A 25,033-nucleotide genomic window follows, 5' to 3' on the forward strand; every position below is an offset into this window, starting at 1 on the left:
TTCACACCAGTGTTCTATGCCACCGCTCATGCAAATGCTGCTGCAAAACAGAACATTTGCACAGACCAATTGCTACAGCTGATGACTCATTGATCAAGTCACTGACATCAAAGGTCTGTCTGTGCCGATCACTACAGCCCCATGTACAGTAGATATTGTTGAACAAAATCTTTCTTCCTTTCTCTTTGTGCCTCACTTTTTCTGTCTTCCCTCACTCTTCTCCATTTCGCTCTCTTCGCTCTGATGTCTCTGAATTGTGGTGCGTAAAAGTTTCAGGCCTCATTGAAACAGGAAACAGTGTGTGAATATAAAAAACCCTCCTGTGACGTCTCTCCACTCAGATGTACTACAGAGCACTCTGCACTGCTACACCTACAGAGCCTCTACCTACCACCACTGGCTCCTTTCCCCTTGGAACACCACAAAGGAGAACACTCTTTCTTCATTGGAGCTTAAAGAACTCTCACACAGACACACACATCGTACATACACACATCGTACGCTCGTTCCACATGTGAACACTACCAGCAGTGTGAAACTCCCAGACCCACTGGACTCTTCCGCCCTCTGGGCTGCACCTCTATCCTTGTGCTACTCTACGGTGGGACTCTACAGCTCTGCCATCAACCCATTCCACAGCATCAGAAGACTGACGATCACCAGTGCCACAACAGGGAAATGCTGTGAGTATGAACTTATTTTCAAGCTGACAATTGTCTAATCGATCTCATTGTACTGTACACGTAAAATGTTGTAGCTTTATCCAACCCTGATTTAAAGTATTAAAATAATACTTTTTTGCTTTAACAAAGAACAAGGTCAAGTAAATATACACTGAGTGTACAAAACATTAGCAACACTTTCCTAATATTGAGTTGCACCCCATTTTGCCCTCAGAATAGCATCAATTTGTCAGGGTCATGGACTCTACAAAGTGTCGAAAGCGTTCCACAGGGATGCTGGCCCACGTTGACTCCAATGCTTCCCACAGTTGTAATCAAGTTGCCTGGATGTCCTTTGGGTGGTGGACCATTCTTGATACACACAGGAAACTGTTGAGCGTGAAAACCCCAGCAGCATTGCAGTTCTTGACACACTCAAACCGGTGCGCTTGGCACCTACGACCATACCCCGTTCAAAGGCTTATAAATATTTTGTCTTGCCCATTCACCCTCTGAATGGCACACATACACAATGCATGTCTCAATTGTCTCAAGCCTTAAAAATCTTTCTTTAACTTGTCTCCTCCCATTCATCTACAGTGATTGAAGTGGATTTAACTAGTAAATCAATAAGGGATCGTCAGTCTGTCATGGAAAGAGCAGGTGTTCTTAATGTTTTGTACACTCAGGTTATAGGACAAACTGATCTTATATGGAAAAAAAAACATGTTTGCTTAAATGAATACTGTAGCTTGGTGTCCAGCCAGTCTAGACCCCTCTGAATAAAAGTGTCTGCTAAATGTCATGCATACACTACATATACAAAAGTATGTGGACACCCCTTCAAATTAGTGGATACCCTTTGCTGACAGGTGTATAAGAGTGAGCACACAGCCATGCAATCTCCATAGACAAACATTGGCAGTAGAATGGCCTCTACTGAAGAGCTCAGTGACTTTCAACGTGGCACCTTTTCAAACAAGTCAGGTCATCAAATGTCTGCCATGCTAGAGCTGCCCCGGTCAACTGTAAGTGCTGTTTTTGTAAAGTAGAAACGTCTAGGAGCAACAAAGGCTCAGCCACGAAGTGGTAGGCCACACAAGCTCACAGAACGGGACCGCTGAAGCATCTAGCGCGTAAAAGTAATCTGTCCTCGGTTGCAACACTGACCACGAGTTCCAAATTGCCTCTGGAAGAAACGTCAGCACAATAACTGTGTGTCGGGAGCTTCGTGAAATGGGTTTAAGAGCCATGTAAATAGCTTAAGATCACCATGTGCAATGCCAAGCGTCGGCTGGAGTGGTGTAAAGCTCGCCGCCATTGGACTCTGGAGCAGTGAAAACGCATTCTCTGGAGTGATGAATCACGCTTCACCATCTGGCAGTCCGACGGACAAATCTGGGTTTGGCGGATGCCAGGAGAATGCTACCTGCCTGAATACATAGTGCCAACTGTAAAGTTTGGTGAAGGAGGAATAATGGTCTGGGGCAGTTTTTCATGGTTTGGGCTAAGCGCCTTAGTTCCAGTGAAGGGAAATGTTAACTCTACAGCATACAATGACATTCTAGATGATTCTGTGCTTCCAACTTTGTGGCAACAGTTTGGGGAAGGCCCTTTCCTGTTTCAGCACGACAATGACCCCGTGCACAAAGCGAGGTCCATTCAGAAATGGTTTGTCGTGATCGGTGTGAAAGAACTTGACTGGCCTGCACGGAGCCCTGACCTCAACCCCATCGAACATCTTTGGAATGAATTGGAACGCTGACTGCGAGCCAGGCCTAATCGCCCAACATCAGTGCCCGACCTCACTAATGCTCTTGTGGCTGAATGGAAGCAAGTCCCCGCAGCAATGTTCCAACATCTAGTGGAAAGCCTTCCCAGAAGAGTGGAGGCTGTTATAGCAGCAAAGGGGGGACCAACTCCATATTAATGCCCATGATTTTGGAATGAGATGTTCTATATTACATATTATTATTATTATTATATTGCCTCTCCTGTGTTTCCTGGCCCCTGGTTGGCAGACTGACTACTGTGGTTGATAATGGTAATCTGTTCTCTGTTATAATGGAACATTAGAGAGCAGGATATTTTCCTCCGTTATACTGTAAATGGGGTCTGCTTTTCTGTCTGTCTATCCCCATGACCCTGTGGTGCCATCTGGCTAAACAGGTAGTCATTTTCTCAATGATTGTGCTACGTGCCATATTACAGAGCATTGAGGGAAAATATTTTGAGATTTTTCATGCCAATATATTTCATATGACTATTTCTGAAATTACCATCTATTTTTTTGTCAAAATTGGATAAAACCACAGCCGGGTATGAAAGGTGTTTACAAAAAGACAGCATTTTCTACTCCAGGATATCCTGTCACTTTTATATTTGACTCCAGTGTTCAGACAAACACACCTGATGTCTGTTAGGATGCTTGAGTTCTCATGCATTACTTGTTACAGTAAACTATGTTGCAGATTACGACACAAAATGTTTCACATTATCTAGTGGTTTCTGCATCAGTGTGTTGCTGCGAACTAATTTACCTATCCTCCGTGGTTCTTGTGGAGCAGAAGGTTGCCATGAAATGTAATATTTGTCACGTGTGTTTATGCAAATCACCAATGCATGACACATCAACTAGTTGCTCACAAAAGACTGCATGTTCTATTATGTGTTCTAATATTGTTCTTTATTTAGCCGAAAGCCCCTTAATTACCTTGACAACCAGCACCTTGACAACAAGCAGCCCATGTGTAAAAACAAGTGTGTGGTTGGAAACTAAAGTGTGTTCAGAAGAGTGGTTTTCAACTTCCTCCCTCCTTTTGTTTGAGGTGTGACTGACTAGCTGCCTGACGAATACAATAATTGTATTTTAAATTCCCTTGATATTGTTTTTGATATATATGATCTGTAATAAGTTTGTGAATTGTGATTGATGCAATAGTATGCATAGAAAACATGTCTCTACCCATATGAAGAGTTTCATTACAAAATGCTATATATTATAAATGTTGATAAATTAGCTTTTATTGTTTAAAGAAATTATGAAAAAGATTGGTGTTTTTTTCTAATCATGGCACGGAGTGGTTCAATGACAAATGTATTTGTTTAAAATCTATCACTTCATGGTTTAATTTCAGAGAGACAATTTTTTATTTTTTCAAATTGCAATTTTTATTTTATTTAACCTTTATTTAACTAGGCAAGTCAGTTAAGAACAAATTCTTATTTACAATGACTGCCTACCCCGGCCAAACCCGGACGACGCTGGGCCAATTGTGCGCCGCCCTATGGGACTCCCAATCATGGCCGGATTGTGATACAGCCTGGAGTTGAACCAGGGTCTGTAGTGACGCCTCTAGCACTGAGATGCAGTGCCTTAGAAATAAGTAGTACTGCTAGGTTTTACACAGTCAAATGTAACAAATAACTAAAGTTTTTACTTTAATTATACATTTGTGACATCAATTAAAACATGTTTTTATATACTTAAATACAGTAATATGAGATCTATATATAAAACATTTACATTTTAGTCATTTAGCAGATGCTATTATCCAGAGCGACTTACAGTAAGTGCATTCAACTTAAGATAGCTAGGTGAGGCATCCACATATCACAGTCAAATATACAGGATACGAACATTCCATTCAAGCTAAACAATGGATATATAGTGTATTGCAAAAAAACTAACATTTTCATACACATCTAAAATCTATGAATAAAAAATCTGAGCACAGTAATATTTTACACACACATGCAATCATTTCTGATGAAAAAACACATGTGAAACATTTGTGGATATAGCATTTTGGAAATAATAGGCTATTAATTAATACCTGTGATTCCCCCCAACCCACAGAGTCCTCTGGTGACCCATAAGAGCTCCACATCGCCATGGGCAGTTGGTCCAGTAAAGAGTGTCCGGGATCCAGCACTCAGGCAGCCTTGCTGGGCCAGGAAGAGCCCACTGAGTCTGTCATACTAGGTAAGGCATGGCCTCCCATCTCGGTCTGAGCACAGCACAAGACTCTGGGAAACAGGCCAGTACTAGCCTCTCTCAGATGTGCAATGTCCTCAGAGGTCAGTCTACCTGGGGTTGTCTTGACTGAAACCTATAGGGAATTGGAAGTGTGCACAACAGCCAGGTCTATTTATGGTTAAGGACAATCATTGGATGACCTGCATCTGATTTCAACTTTCAGATCGAAACAATGCAGACATTTTTTTTGTTCATGTTTCTATGGATACATGGTGTGGTGATGCCCCAGATGTTTAGATGTTTAGCCCCTCCGTTAAGTATGACCATAGTTGGTGTGCAAGAAAGAGGGGAAAAAAACAGACCTGGTCTTCTGTTGAACCACCAGAGGCGAGAAGCGCGAGTGTGAAATAACTCAATTCGCCTTTGCACTCCTTCTAAACAATGCCATTTTTTAAAACTTTGGCAAAGGGTAAAGTCTACAAAACTTTGTCCACTCTGTTCGTAACAGGTTCTAGTTTTTGGAACAGAAAACTGTATTGAGATCAAATGTTTAAATCAGTGGGAAATTAACCGAATGTCGGCCCAAATCCATCTCCTTCCATCTTCTCCCACTGCCGACCACTGGACTTCATCTCAGTACCATACTTGGTAGTGATTGGAAACACCAAGTGGATGCTTCACATTTATACATCCGGTGAAATATCTGTTTCATTGTTCGATCTGTGGCTGTACTCCCTCTGGTCACCCTCTAGAAACGGTGTGAACCAGGTGACATTGAATTCCTCAAGATGTTAGTTGATGAAGATCACATCAATCATTTTGCTCATTTTGTTTTTGTAACTTGGAAGTGTCTTGCCTAACCATGACTACTCAAGTTCAAAGTGTGAAGTACAAACATACATGTACAATGATATTTTATCCCAAATGCAGTGCTTTTTGTATCATCTTTTTCCCCCTCAGCATGAAAATACTGTGTTGTCATGGTTTGAGGTTCTCCTAGTAGACTGACACTAATGTTTTGTGTATCTGTTCTGTCTACAGAGAGCAGCAGCTATGTGGTAGTGGCCCTGTATAACTATCCCACTGGACACCCAGCACACTGCAGCATCCGTGCCGGAGAGAGACTCGACGTGCTTTCAGAGTAAGAAACCATAGCCTCTGCATACAACTACCATAATTACTACTACTGCTACTGTGATGTGTGGTTTTTCCTGTAATAACCTAGGTATCTCTTGTGTTTCTGTGAATGTGCATGTCTACATAGTGAGGGGGAGTGGTGGAAGGTGAGTTCCTCTGCCACAGGCAATGAGAGCTACATCCCCAGCAACTACACAGCCAGGGTGTACCACCGGTTAGTCCACTGATCCATCTGACTATTCCCCTTAGAATATCTATTTACATGGCTCTGTCTATTTCTATGGCTGACTCTATCTCTCTTTTCTCATCCTAGGTGGCAGTATGAGGGTCTCAGCCGGAAAAAAGCTGAGGAGCTCCTGTTGCTGCCCTATAACCAGACTGGCTCTTTTCTGGTCCGCGAGAGTCAGACCCGCCCTGGTCAGTTCAGGTCACATTCCAGGCTACACATGATCAAACGCTAAACAAGAACAGGGAAAACCATCTTAAAAAACCTTGTTGATAAACCCGAAGTGATAAAACGTTGTGACTGAAGTATGGTATCCAGGCTCTGTCGCAGCCGGCCGCGACCGGGAGACTCATGGGCGGCGCACAATTGGCCCAGCGTCGTCCAGGGTAGGGGAGGGAATGGCCGGCAGGGATGTAGCTCAGTTGATAGAGCATGGCGTTTGCAACGCCAGGGTTGTGGGTTTGATTCCCACGGAGGGGGGCAGTATAAAAATAAAATAAAAAATCTATTCACTAACTGTAAGTCGCTCTGGATAAGAGCGTCTGCTAAATGACTAAAATGTAAATGTAAATGTAATGGTCTACACTCTAGGTGCCAACTCCCTGTCGGTGCGTAAGAGCAGTGACCAGGATCGTCGCTCAGTCAAACACTACCGGATCCAACAACTGGACAACGGCTGGCACTACATCTCCCCTGGCCTCACCTTCCCCAACCTCAGAGCCCTGGTGGACCACTACTCCGGTCAGCATAGGTGGTTTAAAGCGTTTACAGTAGTGTAGAAAATGCTGACAGCTGTAGTTACAACTTTTCAAGCCCTTTTGTGTCCAACCCACGCATTTGAACCTTTGCACAAGTAGCAGTGGGTTAAAAGCTGGGGACACTTAAAGTGTTGTCAGTCATATTGTAGCATTCATGTTAAGGCTGAGTTGTAACAGACTGATTGACCTCTCCTTCCAGAGGTCGCTGATGGGCTGTGCTCTCTGCTGGGGGAGCCCTGCTTCATCCAGGGGTCCAACAACGTTCCCGTGGTTACTGGCTCACCCCCCATGTCTGTCAGGAAGCCCACCCTCAACTGGAAAGATATGGACAGGTGAGGTAATTTACTGTTGTGGTACAGTAATAAGGTGCCAGTCAATTGAAATCAATTCATTAGGCCCTCATCTATGGATTTCACTGGGCAGGGGCACAGCCATGGGTGGGCCTGGGAGGGCACAGGCTCAACCAATTGGGAGCCAGGCTCAGCCAATCAGAATGAGTTTTCCCCCCACAAAAGGGCTTTATTACAGACAGAAATACTCCTCAGTTTCATCAGCTGTCCGGGTGGCTGGTCTCAGACGATCCCGCAGGTGAAGAAGCCGGATGTGGAGGTCCTGGGCTGGTGTGTTTACACGTGGTCTGCGGTTGTGAGGCCGGTTGGACGTACTGCCAAATTCTCTAAAATGATGTTGGAGGCGGCTTATGGTAGAGAAATGAGCATTCAATTATCTGGCAACAGCTCTGGTGGAAATGTATGCAGTCACCATGCCAATTGCACACTCCCTCAAAACTTGAGACGTCTGTGGCATTGTGTTGTGACAAAGCTGCACATTTTATAGTGGCATTATTGTTCCCAGCACAAGGTGCACTTGTGTAATGATCATGCTGTTTAATCAGCTTATTGATATGCCACACCTGTCAGGTGGATATATTATCTTGGCAAAGGAGAAATGCTCACTAACAGGGATGTAAGCTTTGTGCATATGGAACATTTCTGGGATATTTTATTTCAGCTCAAGAAACATGGTACCAACACTTTACATGTTGCATTTATATTTTTGTTTAGTATATATTCTTTGTCAGCATTTCCTCACTAATGGGGGTTCTCTCTGTCTGTCTGCAGCTCCATGATTTTTGGCAAGGACAAAGGCCAGGACAATGAGGATTCCCTGGTGAGCGAGGGATTGAGAGAGGCCATCAAATCCTACCGCTTCATGACAGAGGACTGCAAAGGCTGCAGCCAGAAATGGGACAGCTGAGCATGGATCTGGCTTCATAAAGACAGGGAGATACTCAGATGAAAAGACTGTAAGATGGAGAGCTTCACAACAAGCTACTCATTGAGGCTGAGGGGATCCTGAGGACCAGACATTCTGGCCATGATCCCAATGGATCTCTAACATTAAAGGAATGTTGTTGAGGGAACTGGAAATCACAACTCAACCGCTGCAGAGAACCATGGTTCTCAAAGCTATGGTTGTAGAGTGCTCAACATTACATTGCCAAGCAGCTGAGGCCCATCTTTGTTTGGATTCATGACCAGAATATATTTTTAGATCCTGGAGGCAGACTATGCTAGACTTGACAGAAAGAAGGGAGTATCTGTCCCCATAGGAATACAAGTGTGTCAGAACAAATCCAACTGATTATATGTTGTAACATGAAACAAGTGTCCTGAAAGAGAGATGACCAAATGATGCTCATTGTGTGCATGATCTCTGTAATGTTAAACTAAATAGTAGGTATGAAGAGAGTGACATGATATGTTGAAATATCATGATCTTTGATAGACTGTGTATTGAAATGTTCCATTCAACCTTGCTCATGATTATGAGTAACCACAGCTGATTACAATGTTCCTTACAGAAAGTAGTTTGAAAGTGAGATATACAGCCATATGAAAGTGATCCCGTAACATCAATAACAAGACTATTTGGTTGGTTTTGTTGAAGTGTGCTACCTTGAAAACAAGGAACTGTGAGGTATAAAAATGAGTCTGTTCGACGTATGTGATTTCTGTTCTGAACATTAACACCTTTTAGCTGTTGCTTGTTCTCCTCCGCACCACAGTCTTGACTTTGGCACAGGAAATGGTCAAGGTGCAGAGGAAAGAATGATGGCGTGACAGAGACAGCAGAAAGTTGAGAGAGTGGTAAAGAGCATCTCAAAGTTATGTAAAATATTATGGTATGAAACACTGAAATGTTTTTATGTGGTTTCATCAACAAACAATACATTATGTTCTCAATATCGAGTTTCGTGATATTTTTTTGGGGTGAATCTTTTTTTTTTACTATTCTACATTCAAATGTTTTGGTTTTTCACAAATCAGATAATTTTCAACGCATAAATAACCAAATACATTACAACGGAGATTCACACATGAAGTGGCACGTATTTGGTGTACCCTTCTTTACTACTGTATCGTCTTATATCGCCACCTCCTGGAAGAAATGCATAGGCCGTCAGGTTGGCGGAGAGGCATAGGCCGTCAGGTTGGCGGAGAGGCATAGGCCGTCAGGTTGGCGGAGAGGCATAGGCCGTCAGGTTGGCGGAGATGCATAGGCCGTCAGGTTGGCGGAGAGGCATAGGCCGTCAGGTTGGCGGAGAGGCATAGGCCGTCAGGTTGGCGGAGAGGCATAGGCCGTCAGGTTGGCGGAGAGGCATAGGCCGTCAGGTTGGCGGAGAGGCATAGGCCGTCAGGTTGGCGGAGAGGCATAGGCCGTCAGGTTGGCGGAGAGGCATAGGCCGTCAGGTTGGCGGAGATGCATAGGCCGTCAGGTTGGCGGAGATGCATAGGCCGTCAGGTTGGCGGAGATGCATAGGCCGTCAGGTTGGCGGAGAGGCATAGGCCGTCAGGTTGGCGGAGAGGCATAGGCCGTCAGGTTGGCGGAGAGGCATAGGCCGTCAGGTTGGCGGAGAGGCATAGGCCGTCAGGTTGGCGGAGAGGCATAGGCCGTCAGGTTGGCGGAGAGGCATAGGCCGTCAGGTTGGCGGAGATGCATAGGCCGTCAGGTTGGCGGAGATGCATAGGCCGTCAGGTTGGCGGAGAGGCATAGGCCGTCAGGTTGGCGGAGACGTCAGGTACCCGCTACACACACGTCATGCCTATTCAAATGACTTCCCCGTTATCCGTTTAGTGTGTTGTTGTTGCATTTGTTCAACATTTAATCAGTGTATTTAGCTGTTATCCTATACCTTGTTTCTTCATGCTTAGGTTGCTGTGCACTACTAGTTTGGGTGTAATTCATGTCTTTACACTGATCAACAATGCAAAAGGACAAGAGTTTAAAGAGCTGCAACTACAGTCCCTTCAGAAAGTATTCACACCCCTTGACTTTTTTTCCACATTTGGTTGTGTTACAGCCTGAATTTAAATCTAGGGCAACACTTGAAAATGGCTGTCTAGCAATAGTCAACAACTTGACAGAGCTTGAAGAATCTTTTAAAGAATAATGTGCAAATATTGTACAATCCATGTGTGCAAAGCTCTTAGGGACTTACCCAGAAAGTCTCACAGCTGTAATCACTGCCAAAGGTGATTCTAAAATGTTTTGACTCGGGGTGTGAATACTTATGTAAATTAGACATTTCTGTGTTTATTTTTTAATAAATGTGCAAACATTTCTAAAACATAATTCCACTTTGACATTATGGGGTATTGTTCGTAGGCCAGTGACAAAATAAATTCAGGCTGTAACACAACAAAATGTGGAAAAAGTAAAGGGGGTGTGAATACTTTCTGAAAGGAAAGGAAAGGGCGATACCTAGTCAGTTGTACAACTGAATGCATTCAACTGAAATGTGTCTTCCGCATTTAACCCAACCCCTCTGAATCAAAAGGCATTGTATATTAGTCATCACTGTAGATTAGTCTTTCAGAACATGAAACTTGTTAACCCTTTCCATCTTGCATGTATTTTTCTCTGCACGATGTTTGGCCTATTTTTTTCTGTGCCTCTGTCGGAAAATAATAATGTGTGGGCACACCAATCAGCATGGTGGATTTGCCATCGTGTTGTAAAGAGCCTGCGTGCTGGCCGCTCTGATGAACTCTCATTCCGCCACTGAGTCATTACTTAAGAGCTCCAGATGTATCACGTAAATCAAGTGCTGTTCGCATGCGGAAATGTCATGGGATGCATTTGCTCCATTGTTAACATTTTTGTTAGTGGCCCTGTCTTTGAGGGTATTCACAAATTAAGCAGTGTGATTCATCACCAGCTCCACAAACCCCGCTGGCTTGCCAACTTCAACATACCATCACCATGCTTCCTCCATTCCTGAAAAGGTGTGGCTTTAAAGTGGCACTCCAGTCTGATTTTCACCTCATTTTAACACCAGATTTACTTAACAAAAGGCACATCTCAATAGGTGGTCCAGGTAAGTCATGACATAGCAAAAGTGTGTGGGGGAGGAATGTAAGTCACTTATCAGCCAAAGCTAACTAACCCTGCTTTTAAGATGATGAAAAGCTGCTGCGTACCGTTTTGTTTGAACAATAGTAGGAGAAAATACCATCAAATTAAGTTTTACCAACTGCCCAAGGACCAGGTTAGACAAACCCCATGGAAAGCTGTGGGCTCCGGTTACGGGATACATTAATGTGTGTTCAAAGCGCTTCATCGCCGGCAAGCCGCTTACACTTGTTTGTTTCTAACTAGCTATGTGTATTGCATAAAGCTTGCTAGTTAGCTTGTAGGAAGGACTTGTGAGCTGTATCTGTCCAAATAACAGCTATTATATTCTTCTGCATTTGAAAAAAAAAAAAACGTTCATTCAATAGAATGAAATAGGGAAAGTGTAGTACAAAAGTTAACAGGTATCAGAATAAAAACGTCAATAACAAAAATAAGTAGGTTTTGATATCGCCATAGGCTACTTTATTTGTTAGGGTTGTCTCCCCAGCTGGTCTCCGACACGTTGAAAGCAGACAAGAATAAACTTTTCTAAATACCTAGACCGTTCAAGGGCAGGCAAATACTTTTTTTTTTTTTTTTTTAGGGGGTAGATCAACTTTAATATTTCAGATACATTGATGGAAGTTACAATCTAATTGTCTGCATCACTTCGAATCCCCCATGTTTTTTTCTCGCAGTATCTCACAAAAGTGAGTACACCCCTCACATTTTTGTAAATATTTGAGTAGATCTTTTCATGTGACAACACTGAAGAAATGACACTTTGCTACAATGTAAAGTAGTGAGTGTACAGCTTGTATAACAGTGTACATTTGCTGTCCCCTCAAAATAACTCAACACACAGCCATTAATGTCTAAACCGCTGGCAACAAAAGTTAGTACACCCCTAAGTGAAAATGTCCAAATTGGGCCCAATTAGCCATTTTCCCTCCCCGGTGTCATGTGACTCGTTAGTGTTACAAGGTCTCAGGTGTGAATGGGGAACAGGTGTGTTACATTTGGTGTCATCGCTCTCACACGCCCTCATACTTGTCACTGGAAGTTCAACATGGCACCTCATGGCAAAGCACTCTGAGGATCTGAATAAAAGAATTGTTGCTCTACATAAAGATGGCATGGGCTATAAGAAGATTGCCAAGACCCTGAAACTGAGCTGCAGCACGGTGGCCAAGACCATACAGCGGTTTAACAGGACAGGTTCCACTCAGAACAGGCCTCGACATGGTCGACCAAAGAAGTTGAGTGCACGTGCTCAGCGTCATGTCCAGAGGTTGTCTTTGGGAAATAGACGTATGAGTGCTGCCAGCATTGCTGCAGAGGTTGAAGGGGTGGGGGGGGGTCAGCCTGTCACTGCTCAGACCATACGCCGCACACTGCATCAAATTGGTCTGCATGGCTGTCGTCCCAGAAGGAAGCCTCTTCTAAAGATGATGCACAAGAAAGCCTGCAAACAGTTTGCTGAAGACAAGCAGACTAAGGACATGGATTACTGGAACCATGTCCTGTGGTCTGCTGAAACCAAGATAAACTTATTTGGTTCAGATGGTGTCAAGCGTGTGTGGCGGCAACCAGGTGAGAAGTACAAAGACAAGTGTGTCTTGCCTACAGTCAAGCATGGTGGTGGGAGTGTCATGGTCTGGGGCTGCATGAGTGCTGCCGGCACTGGGGAGCTCCAGTTCATTGAGGGAACCATGAATGCCAACGTACTGTGACATACTGAAGCAGATCCCCTCCCTTCGGAGACTGGGCCGCAGGGCAGTATTCCAACATGATAACGACCCCAAACCCACCTCCAAGACGACCACTGCCTTGCTAAAGAAGCTGAGGGTAAAGGTGATGAACTGGCCAAGCATGTCTCCAGACCTAAACCCTATTGAGCATCTGTGGGGCATCCTCAAACGGAAGGTGGAGGAGTGCAAGGTCTCTAACATCCACCAGCTCTGTGATGTCGTCATGGAGGAATGGAAGAGGACTCCAGTGGCAACCTGTGAAGCTCTGGTGAACTACATGCCCAAGAGGGTTAAGGCAGTGCTGGAAAATTATGGTGGCCACACAAAATATTGACACTTTGGCCCCAATTTGGACATTTTCACTTAGCGGTTTAGATATTAATGGCTGTGTGTTGTGTTATTTTGAGGGGACAGCGAATTTACACTGTTATACAAGCTGTACACTCACTACTTTACATTGTAGCAAAGTGTCATTTCTTCAGTGTTGTCACATGAAAATATATACTCATATTTACAAAAATGTGAGGGGTGTACTCACTTTTGTGAGATACTGTGTATATATATATATATATATATATATATATATACACACACATAACAAATGATCTAATGATTCTGTCTCTTCGCAGCAAAATCTGCAGAGCTGGGAAGATTGAATCCCCCATATAAATAACATTCTATTGGTAGCAAGAATTTTATATAATTTAAATTGAAAAATTCTAAGTTTTGAATCCGGCGTCGTTTTGCATATCAATTCATAAACACTATGCCATGGAATCGGTACGTCAAAAATCTCTTCCCAACTATTTTGCAATCTATATGGGACGGCTGTCAATCCTTTGGTCCTTAAATGAAACTGGTATACTTTTTTATTTATCACAATTTTCTTTAACCAATTATATTCTTTAATGCAAGGCCGACAGACAAGTTCCTTACTTTTTCCCCCTTCCACTTTCCTTTTCCATTTTTGCGGTAATGCTGCAATTATTTGGTTGTAATTTTGGGTAGAGCAGACATTTCCATATGTTTTTGTTAGCTGCATGTGTGACAACTCCACCAGTCCTACCGATAATATCATTTATGAAGATTATACCTTTTTTTGTCCAATTTTTTATTTTTATCAATTAGTATATTTGAGTTTAACCACAATATTTGTTGCATTATTTGTTCTGTCGTTTCTGGAGGATTAAATTGAATTTGCTACCAACTTTCTATGGCTTGTTTTAGAAATAGTGATATTTGGGAGATTATTTCCTTTTCAAATAATTTAAAGTGAGAGGTTGTAATCTGAATAATGGGAAAAAGGCCATTCTTGAACATTGGGTGAGACAATCTTACTAATTTGCTAGAGAACCAGTTCGGATTTAAGTATAACTTTTGTATGACTGAAGCTTTTAGTGATAGGTCTAATGCTTTAATATTTAATCATTTCTGTCCTCCGAATTCATATTAATTATATAAATAGGCCATTTAATTTTGTCTGGCTTGCCGTTCCAAATAAAATGGAATATTTTTTTCTCATATAATTTAAAAAACTGTTCTTTAGGCGTAGGCAAGACCATAAGCAAATAGGTAAACTTGGATAATACTAAAGAGTTAATCAGGGTGATATTTACACAAATTGACAGGTATTTACCTTTCCATGGTAGCAAGATCTTATCTATTTTTGCTAACTTTCTATTAAAATGTATTGGAGTGAGATCATATTTCATTTGGGATATGTATTCCGAGTATATCACCATCAGACCATTTTATTGGTAAACTACATGGTAATGTAACATTTTTATTTTTTTGTGATCCAATACGTAATATAGTACATTTATCATAATTTGGTTGTAATCCAGAGAGGTTAGAAAATGTATCTAGATCCTCTATGAGGCTGTGGAGGGATTTAAGTTGTGGATTTAAAAGAAAACATGAATCATCAGCAACCTTTGTTTTTAAGCCCTGGATTTCTAATCACTTAATATTATTGTTGGATCTGATTTTAATAGCTAACATCTCGATGGCAATAATAAATAGATATGCCGATAGTGGACAACCTTGTTTCACTCCTCTTGACAGTTTAAAACTTTCGGAGAAATAACCATTATTTACTATTTTACACACTAGGGTTACTATACGTGATTTTAACCCAATTTATTTATAAGAGATTGTCCAAAATTGAAATGCTTCAGGCATTTATATATAAACCCCAGTCGTACTTTATCAAATGCCTTTTCGAAGTCTGCTATGAATAGTAGGCCTGGTTTCCCAGATTTTTCATAGTGTTCTATTGTTTCCAGTACTTGCCTTATATTATCTCCAATGTATCGTCCATGTAAAGAACCTGTCTGATTAGAATGAATAATGTCCGACAATACCTTTTTAATTCTATGCGCTATACATTTTGCTAGAATTTTTGCATCCCAACACTGAAGTGTTTTTTTAAATGGACTGGATCTTTATATTTTCCACTTGTATCCTGTTTCATTAATAATGAATTCAGACCTTCTTCTTGAGTGTCTGATAATCTACCATTTACATAGGAGTGGTTAAAACATGCTAATAACGGTCCTCTGAGTATATCAAAAAATGTTTGGTATACCTCAACTGGTATGACATCCAACCATGGAGTTTTCCCGGACTTAAAGTCTTTAATTGCATCCAGAAGTTCCTCCTCTGTCATTTCACCTTCACATGAGTCTTTCTGTATGGCTGTTAATTTTACATTATCAATAGAAAAAAAATCTCTACAATTTGCTTCAGTTAGAGGAGATGGAGGTGACTGAAACGAAAACATATGCTTAAAGTACTTTGTTTCCTCCTTCAAAATATCATTTGGTGAATCATGGGTGACTCCGTCATTTGTAACCAGTTTCAATAAATTATTTTATTATGTTGAAGATTAAAAAAGAATTTGATGCATTTTTCCCCATATTCCATCCAGTTTGCTTTATTTTTATAATATACACTTGATCTTTCTTGAATAGGTTTCTCCATTTCTTTTTGTTTTTCCTCTAATTTATTCTGAGCCTCTGTTACAGTTTTTATTGCTATCTATCTGTTCTGTTAGACCTATTTCCTTTGTTAGTGTGGACTCTTGACCTAAATTGCTTTTGTTTTTGAGATGAGTACTGAATTGCATGGCCTCTAAAGGCACATTTAAAGGTGTCCCATACAATAAGGGGATTTGCTGTACCTATGTTATGTCGGAAAAAAATCAGTTAAAAACAAGTTATCATCCAATAGGCTTTGATTAAATTTCCAATATCCTCGCCCACGTGGAAATTCAGTAAGAGTAATGTATATGCCAATTATATGATGGTCCGACCGCATTCTGTCCCCTATCAACACTTTTTAAACTTTTGGTGCCAACGAAAATGACATAGGAAAGAAGTCAAGACGACTAGCTTGATTGAGTCTCCGCCATGTACAGTGGGGAGAACAAGTATTTGATACACTGCCGATTTTGCAGGTTTTCCTACTTACAAAACATGTAGAGGTCTGTAATTTTTATCATAGGTACACTTCAACTGTGAGAGACTGAATCTAAAACAAAAATGCAGAAAATCACATTGTATGATTTTTAAGTAATTAATTTGCATTTTATTGCATGACATAAGTATTTGATCACCTACCAACCAGTAAGAATTCCGGCTCTCACAGACCTGTTAGTTTTTCTTTAAGAAGCCCTCCTGTTCTCCACTCATTACCTGTATTAACTGCACCTGTTTGAACTCGTTACCTGTATAAAAGACACCTGTCCACACACTCAATCAAACAGACTCCAACCTCTCCACAATGGCCAAGACCAGAGAGCTATGTAAGGACATCAGGAATAAAATTGTAGACCTGCACAAGGCTGGGATGGGCTACAGGACAATAGGCAAGCAGCTTGGTGAGAAGGCAACAACTGTTGGCGCAATTATTAGAAAATGGAAGAAGTTCAAGATGACGGTCAATCACCCTCGGTCTGGGGCTCCATGCAAGATCTCACCTCGTGGGGCATCAATGATCATGAGGAAGGTGAGGGATCAGCCCAGAACTACACGGCAGGACCTGGTCAATGACCTGAAGAGAGCTGGGACCACAGTCTCAAAGAAAACCATTAGTAACACACTACGCCGTCATGGATTAAAATCCTGCAGCGCACGCAAGGTCCCCCTGCTCAAGCCAGCGCATGTCCAGGCCCGTCTGAAGTTTGCCAATGACCATCTGGATGATCCAGAGGAGGAATGGGAGAAGGTCATGTGGTCCGATGAGACAAAAATAGAGCTTTTTCGTCTAAACTCCACTCGCCGTGTTTGGAGGAAGAAGAAGGATGAGTACAACCCCAAGAACACCATCCCAACCGTCAAGCATGGAGGTGGAAACATCATTCTTTGGGGATGCTTTTCTGCAAAGGGGACAGGACGACTGCACCGTATTGAGGGGAGGATGGATGGGGCCATGTATCGCGAGATATTGGCCAACAACCTCCTTCCCTCAGTAAGAGCATTGAAGATGGGTCGTGGCTGGGTCTTCCAGCATGACAACGACCCGAAACACACAGCCAGGGCAACTAAGGAGTGGCTCCGTAAGAAGCATCTCAAGGTCCTGGAGTGGCCTAGCCAGTCTCCAGACCAGAACCCAATAGAAAATCTTTGGAGGGAGCTGAAAGTCCGTATTGCCCAGCAACAGCCCAGAAGGATCTGGAGAAGGTCTGTATGGAGGAGTGGGTCAAAATCCCTGCTGCAGTGTGTGCAAACCTGGTCAAGACCTAGAGGAAACGTATGATCTCTGTAATTGCAAACAAAGGTTTCTGTACCAAATATTAAGTTCTGCTTTTCTGATGTATCAAATACTTATGTCATGCAATAAAATGCAAATTAATTACTTAAAAATCATACAATGTGATTTTCTGGATTTTTGTTTTAGATTCCGTCTCTCACAGTTGAAGTGTACCTATGATAAAAATTACAGACCTCTACATGCTTTGTAAGTAGGAAAACCTGCAAAATCGGCAGTGTATCAAATACTTGTTCTCCCCACTGTATATCTCACTAGATCAGGATATTTAAGCCTCCATATATCTACTAGTTCTAATGTATCCATGGCATTCACGATTTCCTTCAGAGCATGAGGGTGATTGTTTGTAGTGTGATTTCCTTTACGGTCCATTGAGCTATTTAAAACGGTATTATAATCTCCCACCATAATAATAGAGTCTTGAATTGCTTGCAGAGTTGATAATGTATTATATATACTGTCAAAGAAGTGTGGATCATCATTATTTGGTGCGAAAAGGTTAATGAGCCAAATCTGTTATGGTCCAATAACATATTTAAAATAATCCATCTACCTTGCGTATCTGTTTGGCCAATTTGCACATTCGGATCAAAATTACTGTTAATTAATGTCATCACCCCTTTTGAGTTTCTTTGCCCATGGGAGAAGTCTGGAAATAGTTATGCGACATATATAAGTCTAGCGAATTAGATGGAGATGAACTTCTCTCGCTTGCCAGCCAGCTAACATCAGCTAAAAGGCTAGGGTTGACGTAAGTATAATGTGACAACTTTACTAGCTTTACGGACAGTATAATGTGACAACTTTACTAGCTTTACGGACAGTTTAATGTGACAACTTTACTAGCTTTACGGACAGTATAATGTGACAACTTTACTAGCTTTACGGACAGTATAATGTGACAACTTTACTAGCTTTAAGGACAGTATAATGTGACAACTTTACTAGCTTTACTGTCAGTGTTAGCAGGTCAGTATAATGAGACAGCTTTACTGTCAGTGTTAGCAGGTCAGTATAATGAGGCAGCTTTACTGTCAGTGTTAGCAGGTCAGTATAATGAGACAGCTTTACTAGCTTTACTGTCAGTGTTAGCAGGTCAGTATAATGAGACAGATTTACTGTCAGTGTTAGCAGGTCAGTATAATGAGACAGCTTTACTGTCAGTGTTAGCAGGTCAGTATAATGAGACAGATTTACTGTCAGTGTTAGCAGGTCAGTATAATGAGACAGCTTTACTAGCTTTACTGTCAGTGTTAGCAGGTCAGTATAATGAGACAGATTTACTGTCAGTGTTAGCAGGTCAGTATAATGAGACAGCTTTACTGTCAGTGTTAGCAGGTCAGTATAATGAGACAGCTTTACTGTCAGTGTTAGCAGGTCAGTATAATGAGACAGCTTTACTGTCAGTGTTAGCAGGTCAGTATAATGAGGCAGCTTTACTGTCAGTGTTAGCAGGTCAGTATAATGAGACAGCTTTACTAGCTTTACTGTCAGTGTTAGCAGGTCAGTATAATGAGACAGCTTTACTGTCAGTGTTAGCAGGTCAGTATAATGAGACAGCTTTACTAGCTTTACTGTCAGTGTTAGCAGGTCAGTATAATGAGACAGCTTTACTGTCAGTGTTAGCAGGTCAGTATAATGAGACAGCTTTACTAGCTTTACTGTCAGTGTTAGCAGGTCAGTATAATGAGACAGCTTTACTGTCAGTGTTAGCAGGTCAGTATAATGAGACAGCTTTACTGTCAGTGTTAGCAGGTCAGTATAATGAGACAGATTTACTGTCAGTGTTAGCAGGTCAGTATAATGAGACAGCTTTACTAGCTTTACTGTCAGTGTTAGCAGGTCAGTATAATGAGGCAGCTTTACTGTCAGTGTTAGCAGGTCAGTATAATGAGAGAGATTTACTGTCAGTGTTAGCAGGTCAGTATAATGAGACAGCTTTACTGTCAGTGTTAGCAGGTCAGTATAATGAGACAGCTTTACTAGCTTTACTGTCAGTGTTAGCAGGTCAGTATAATGAGACAGCTTTACTGTCAGTGTTAGCAGGTCAGTATAATGAGACAGCTTTACTGTCAGTGTTAGCAGGTCAGTATAATGAGACAGATTTACTGTCAGTGTTAGCAGGTCAGTATAATGAGACAGCTTTACTAGCTTTACTGTCAGTGTTAGCAGGTCAGTATAATGATACAGCTTTACTGTCAGTGTTAGCAGGTCAGTATAATGAGACAGCTTTACTGTCAGTGTTAGCAGGTCAGTATAATGAGACAGCTTTACTGTCAGTGTTAGCAGGTCAGTATAATGACACAGCTTTACTGTCAGTGTTAGCAGGTCAGTATAATGAGACAGATTTACTGTCAGTGTTAGCAGGTCAGTATAATGAGACAGCTTTACTTTCAGTGTTAGCAGGTCAGTATAATGAGACAGCTTTACTGTCAGTGTTAGCAGGTCAGTATAATGAGGCAGCTTTACTGTCAGTGTTAGCAGGTAGGGTAACAAATGGCAGAATAAGTATTATGCAAATAATTTGTTGTTGTGACAGTCAAGTATGTTAATAACGACACGCGAGGCTGCTGAAAACATTTATTGAAATGACAAAAAAAGTGTCAGTAGTTTGCTTAGGATGATGCCAAAGTTAGGCTAATTACATGGGAGTAACGGGAGTACCCTACGGCTGTACCCTACTCGGGGGCGTGGTCACATTAAGCCACACCTCTCCATGTGTATCTATTGTTCCTCAAGCAAGGGGGGATGCCGATGACATCACGGATTCCCACCACACCAACTCCTTGAATGACCTACTCCTTGAAGTTTGCAGTTGTGTCTAAAAAACACTATTTTGCTCAAAACAAACATTTTTACCCTTTAGTGTGTGCACTTAACTGGATTTATACTTCGGATATTGCTTTTCAACAGTAAAAGTTCAAAAATCGCTGGAGGACGTCTTTAAGCATACACATTACAAGTTCCACTATAATAATAATAATAATAATATAATATGCCATTTAGCAGAGTTCCACTATCACTTATAACAGTACATTTGAAATAACCTAAGCATTACAACATTTATATTCTATCAAATAGGCCTCACGTAGCAAATGAGCAGTTAATTTTTTTTATGTTGAAATAATTCAACAACAAAAAAACACCACTACAATCTGCAGTTGCTACATCCATTTTTGGACTTATAAATGAATGATATTCATTCCAACAATCAATACAATTTTATTTGTCACATGCGCCGAATAAAACAGGTGTAGACTTTACCGTGAAATGCTTACGAGCCCTTTCCCTACAATGCAGAATTTAAAAGTAAGAAAAATAAGCTCAATAAAAAAAGGAAATAGTAACACAATAAAATAGCAATAACAAGGCTAAAAACAAGGAGTACCGGTACCGAGGCATAGATTCTACAAGATGTCAAAAGCATTCCAGAGGGATGCTGGCCCATGTTGACTCCAATGCTTCCCCCACTTATGTCAAGTTGGCTGGATGTCCTTTGGGTGGTGGACCATTTTTGATACACATGGGAAACGGTTGTGCGTGAAAAACCCAGCAGCGTTGTAGTTCTTGACACAAAGCAGTGCGCCTTGCACCTACTACCACAACACGTTCAAAGGCACTTAAATATTTTGTCTTGCCCACTCACCCTCTGATTGGCACACAATCCATATCTTAATTGTCTCAAGGCTTAAAAATCCTTCTTGAACCTGTCTCCTCCCCTTCATCTACACTGATTGAAGTGGATTTAACAAGTGACATCAATAAGGGATCATTGCTTTCACCTGGATTCATCTGGTCAGTCTATGTCATGGAAAGAGTTCTTCATGTTTTGTATACTTAGCGTGTGTGTGTTGGAGTGTTAGTGTAGTATGTGTGAGGTTGTGGGTAGAGTCCAGTGAGTCTTCATAGAGCCAGTGCAAGAGAGTCAGTGCAAAAATAAGGGGGTCAATGTAAATAGTCCGGGTAGCCATTTTATTAACTGTTCAGCAGTCTTATGGCTTGGGGGTAGAAGCTGTTAAGGAGCCTTTAGGACCTAGACTTGGTGCTCCGGCACCACTTGTTGTGCGGTAGCAGATAGAACAGTCCCTGACTTGGGTGGCTGGAGTCTTTGAAACATTTTAGGGCCTTCCTCTGTCACCGCCTGGTATAGAGGTCCTAGATGGCAGGGAGCTCGGCCCGCACGTACTATCCTTTCTAGCGGCTTGCGGTCTTATGCCAAGCAGTTGCCATACCAAGTGGTGATGCAGCCAGTCAAGATGCTCTCAATGGTGCAGCTGTATAACTTTTTGAGGATCTGAGGATGCATGACAAATATTTTCAGCCTCCTGAGGAGGAAGAGGCGTTGTTGTGCCCTATTCATGACTGTGTTGGTGTGTTTGGACCATGATAAGTCCTTAGTGATGTGGACACCAAGGAACTTGAAGCTTTCGACCCACTCCACTACAGCCCTGTCAATGTGAATGGGGGTGTGCTGGGCCCTCCGTTTCCTATAGTCCACAATCAGCTCCTTTGTCTTGCTGACGTTGAGGGAGAGGTTGTTGTCCTGGCACCACACTGCCAGGTCTCTGACCTCCTCCCTATAGGCAGTCTCATTGTCGTCAGTGATCAGGCCTACCACTGTCATGTCGTTGGAAAACTTAATGATGGTGTTGGAGTCGTGCGCGGCCACACAGTCGTGGTTGAACAGGGACTACAGGAGGGGCCTAGGCACGCACCCCTGAGGGGCCCCCATGTTGAGGGTCAGCATGTTGGATATTGTTATGAAACCGATTAGTCCCGAAAGGCTCAGTTGGTAGCGCATGGCGCTTACAATGCCAGTGTTGTGGGTTCGAATCCCACGGGGGACCAGTACGGGGTTGAAAAATGTATGCGCTCAACTGTAAGTCCTCTGGATAAGAGCGTGTGCTATATGACTAAAACTATTTTAAATGTAGCTAGCCTACTAATATTGATACGCTCGCTAAGTCTCCCACTACTGTGGGTAGGTAACACATGGGTTTACACACAAAAAATACTTCAGTGTTTGAAATAACTTTTGTTCAGTTACCTTATATAATATATTTTATAAACTGGGTGGTTCGAGCCCTGAATGCTGATTGGCTGACAGCCATGGTATATCAGACTGTATACCATGGGTATGACAAAACATTATTTGTACTGCTCTAATTATGTTGGTAACCAGTTTATAATAGCAATAAGGCACCTCTGGGGTTTGTGATATATGGCCAATATACCACGGCTAAGGGCTGTGCCCAGGCACTCCGCGTTGCGTCGTGCTTTAGAACAGCCCCTTAGCCGTGGTATATTGACCATATACCACACCTCTTCGGGCCTTATTCCTTAAATATACTACAAGTTGGGGAGCGAAACATGTTCATTTAATAAATCAGAAGTATGTCAAATACTGTAGCTACATGTGGTTATTGCCTAAACCATTCTTTGGGGAGAAATGATTATTTTGGGTTAAAGAAACACTCCAGGCCCCACTTGAATATCTAAAACTAGATAGGAAGTATGTAGAAATGATAATGGACAGATATAGTCCAATAATTGCCCTTTTTTTGTCCCGCAAATTGATTTTGACAAACAAATCAGTCATAATTGAATTTGGAAATCCCAATGTGGCACGCGAGCTGAGGTGGACTTAAGTTGTAGTCATGCATGGGATTTATTTTTGCTTTAACCCCTGTGTGCATCAGTGGCCCTGCTGAGCATCCCGAGCTTCATTGAGCGGCTGTGTAAACTGGCTACCAGGAAGGTGTCTGAGGCCTCGGGGGCATCCAGCCTGTTACTGGAGCTTCAGGACTGGTACACCTGGCTGGACAACGCCCTGGTGCTGGACGCTTAATTGTGCAGTCCTAAGCCGGTGTACCTTGTTATTAGCTAGCTAGCCAGGTAACATGACTAAACAAGGTCGTTTGAGTAGCCCTCGAGTAGTTTAAAACGTCCATGGTTTATAAATATAAAATATGTGCCAATTCGCGGTAGAAAGGGGAGAAGGTAGCTCTGGTGGTTTGGGCTAGAAAATTGCGGTTTTCGTGCATAAGAACAGCCCCTTAGCTGTGGTATATTGACCATATACCACACCTCCTCGGGCCTTATTGCTTAAATATACTACAAGTTGGGGAGCGAAACATGTTCATTTACTAAATCAGAAGTATGTCAAATACTGTAGCTACATGTGGTTATTGCTGAAGCAAGTCCATAATTAGAATGTGCTCCCCCAGTGCAATAATTTGACATTTCTGGTTAAATGGTTGTTAATTAAACTGTGGGAAGTTAGCTTAATGAGAGTAGTTGATGTGATTACTAAAACAGCTAAAGTGCAAAACTCACCAGAAGTGGGCGGAGCGAGGCGGGCTGAGAAGACGGGATGGACAGTGCAGTGAAACAAACAGACAGCGTGAACATTGTTGCGATTCTAGCTTGCTGGGAGTGGCTCGGTAGCTACCAATATTTTATAGATCTCTGGTATTTCAAATGAATGAATCCCTGTCAGTTATGTTTAGCATCTGCATAGCTAATACCCTCAGTAGCAAGCTAGTGTTGCTAGCAACTTGGGGAATAATAAATAAATGCACCTTTTGTGCACCCTCAAAAAGTAACTTTTCAACAGCTTACCTTTAAATAAAATGTTCACCTCCCTCTCAACATCGGCAACTACACCTCTGTGCTTGAAAAAAACAAACATAAGGACAACATTTTAATTGTTTTATGTGACTACCTCGCCAGTGATAAAACGCAAAAATGTGACAGAGCGTTCACTGCCCACCCGCCCTGCTTCCATGTGTCATTATCATTCAAAACATTCAATGCGTTCTAAAATAAATCGCATGCACGCCTCGCACGCATGGCCTTGTTGAGTTTAGGCCATGTTAGTCTGATTATGCCACACAGCTCACTAAACTATCCTACTATAACAACCCCACACTCACTACCCACACTTCATAAGCTAACCCAAATGATTACCTCACTATAGGTGTACCTATCTATAACAAAAACTATTGCAATGTACTGCTGCTACTACTAATAATACTATACTACCACTGGGCTACAGTCACTTGGCTATTTCACTACCACTGCATTCACTATTTACTTCTACTGTAACTATTCCACTAAAGGCTACTATCCCACTACAACAAATAATAAAGTCACTAGTACTTGTACTACTTTAGTGGCCTCCATTTTTCGACACTAGACTCGAACAATTTAAAAGTCTCAACTTATTCCACCTACCATAAAATGACAATTTCTTGTTCGACAGTTGTAGTTGCTATAGCACACCATCAGGTGGCATGCGCGAACTCCGGCGTAGACGGTCCATAACTTCCTGTTTAGAGAAGCAAAAGAGG

The 25,033-nt window shown here is 42.0% G+C and overlaps 1 protein-coding gene across 2 annotated transcripts; it reads left to right on the forward strand.

The window, feature by feature from the left end:
- The first annotated feature begins 209 nt into the window (after nucleotides 1-209).
- Nucleotides 210-9,008, forward strand: LOC121546048 (src-like-adapter 2). 2 transcript variants are annotated; one of them, XM_041857053.2, is made up of 8 exons: nucleotides 211-683; nucleotides 4,522-4,647; nucleotides 5,683-5,782; nucleotides 5,906-5,992; nucleotides 6,092-6,195; nucleotides 6,596-6,745; nucleotides 6,962-7,094; nucleotides 7,884-9,008. In XM_041857053.2, exons 2-8 carry the CDS (start codon nucleotides 4,557-4,559, stop codon nucleotides 8,017-8,019), a joined length of 801 nt encoding a protein of 266 aa, XP_041712987.1. In that variant the 5' UTR covers nucleotides 211-683; nucleotides 4,522-4,556; the 3' UTR covers nucleotides 8,020-9,008. The 2 variants fall into 2 exon arrangements, with proteins under 2 accessions (XP_041712988.1, XP_041712987.1); XM_041857054.2 differs by lacking the exon at nucleotides 6,596-6,745 and having other exon boundaries at nucleotides 210-683.
- Nucleotides 9,009-25,033: the final 16,025 nt, after the last annotated feature.

This window comes from Coregonus clupeaformis, chromosome 30, assembly GCF_020615455.1.
Source record: "Coregonus clupeaformis isolate EN_2021a chromosome 30, ASM2061545v1, whole genome shotgun sequence".
Lineage (NCBI taxonomy): Eukaryota > Metazoa > Chordata > Actinopteri > Salmoniformes > Salmonidae > Coregonus > Coregonus clupeaformis.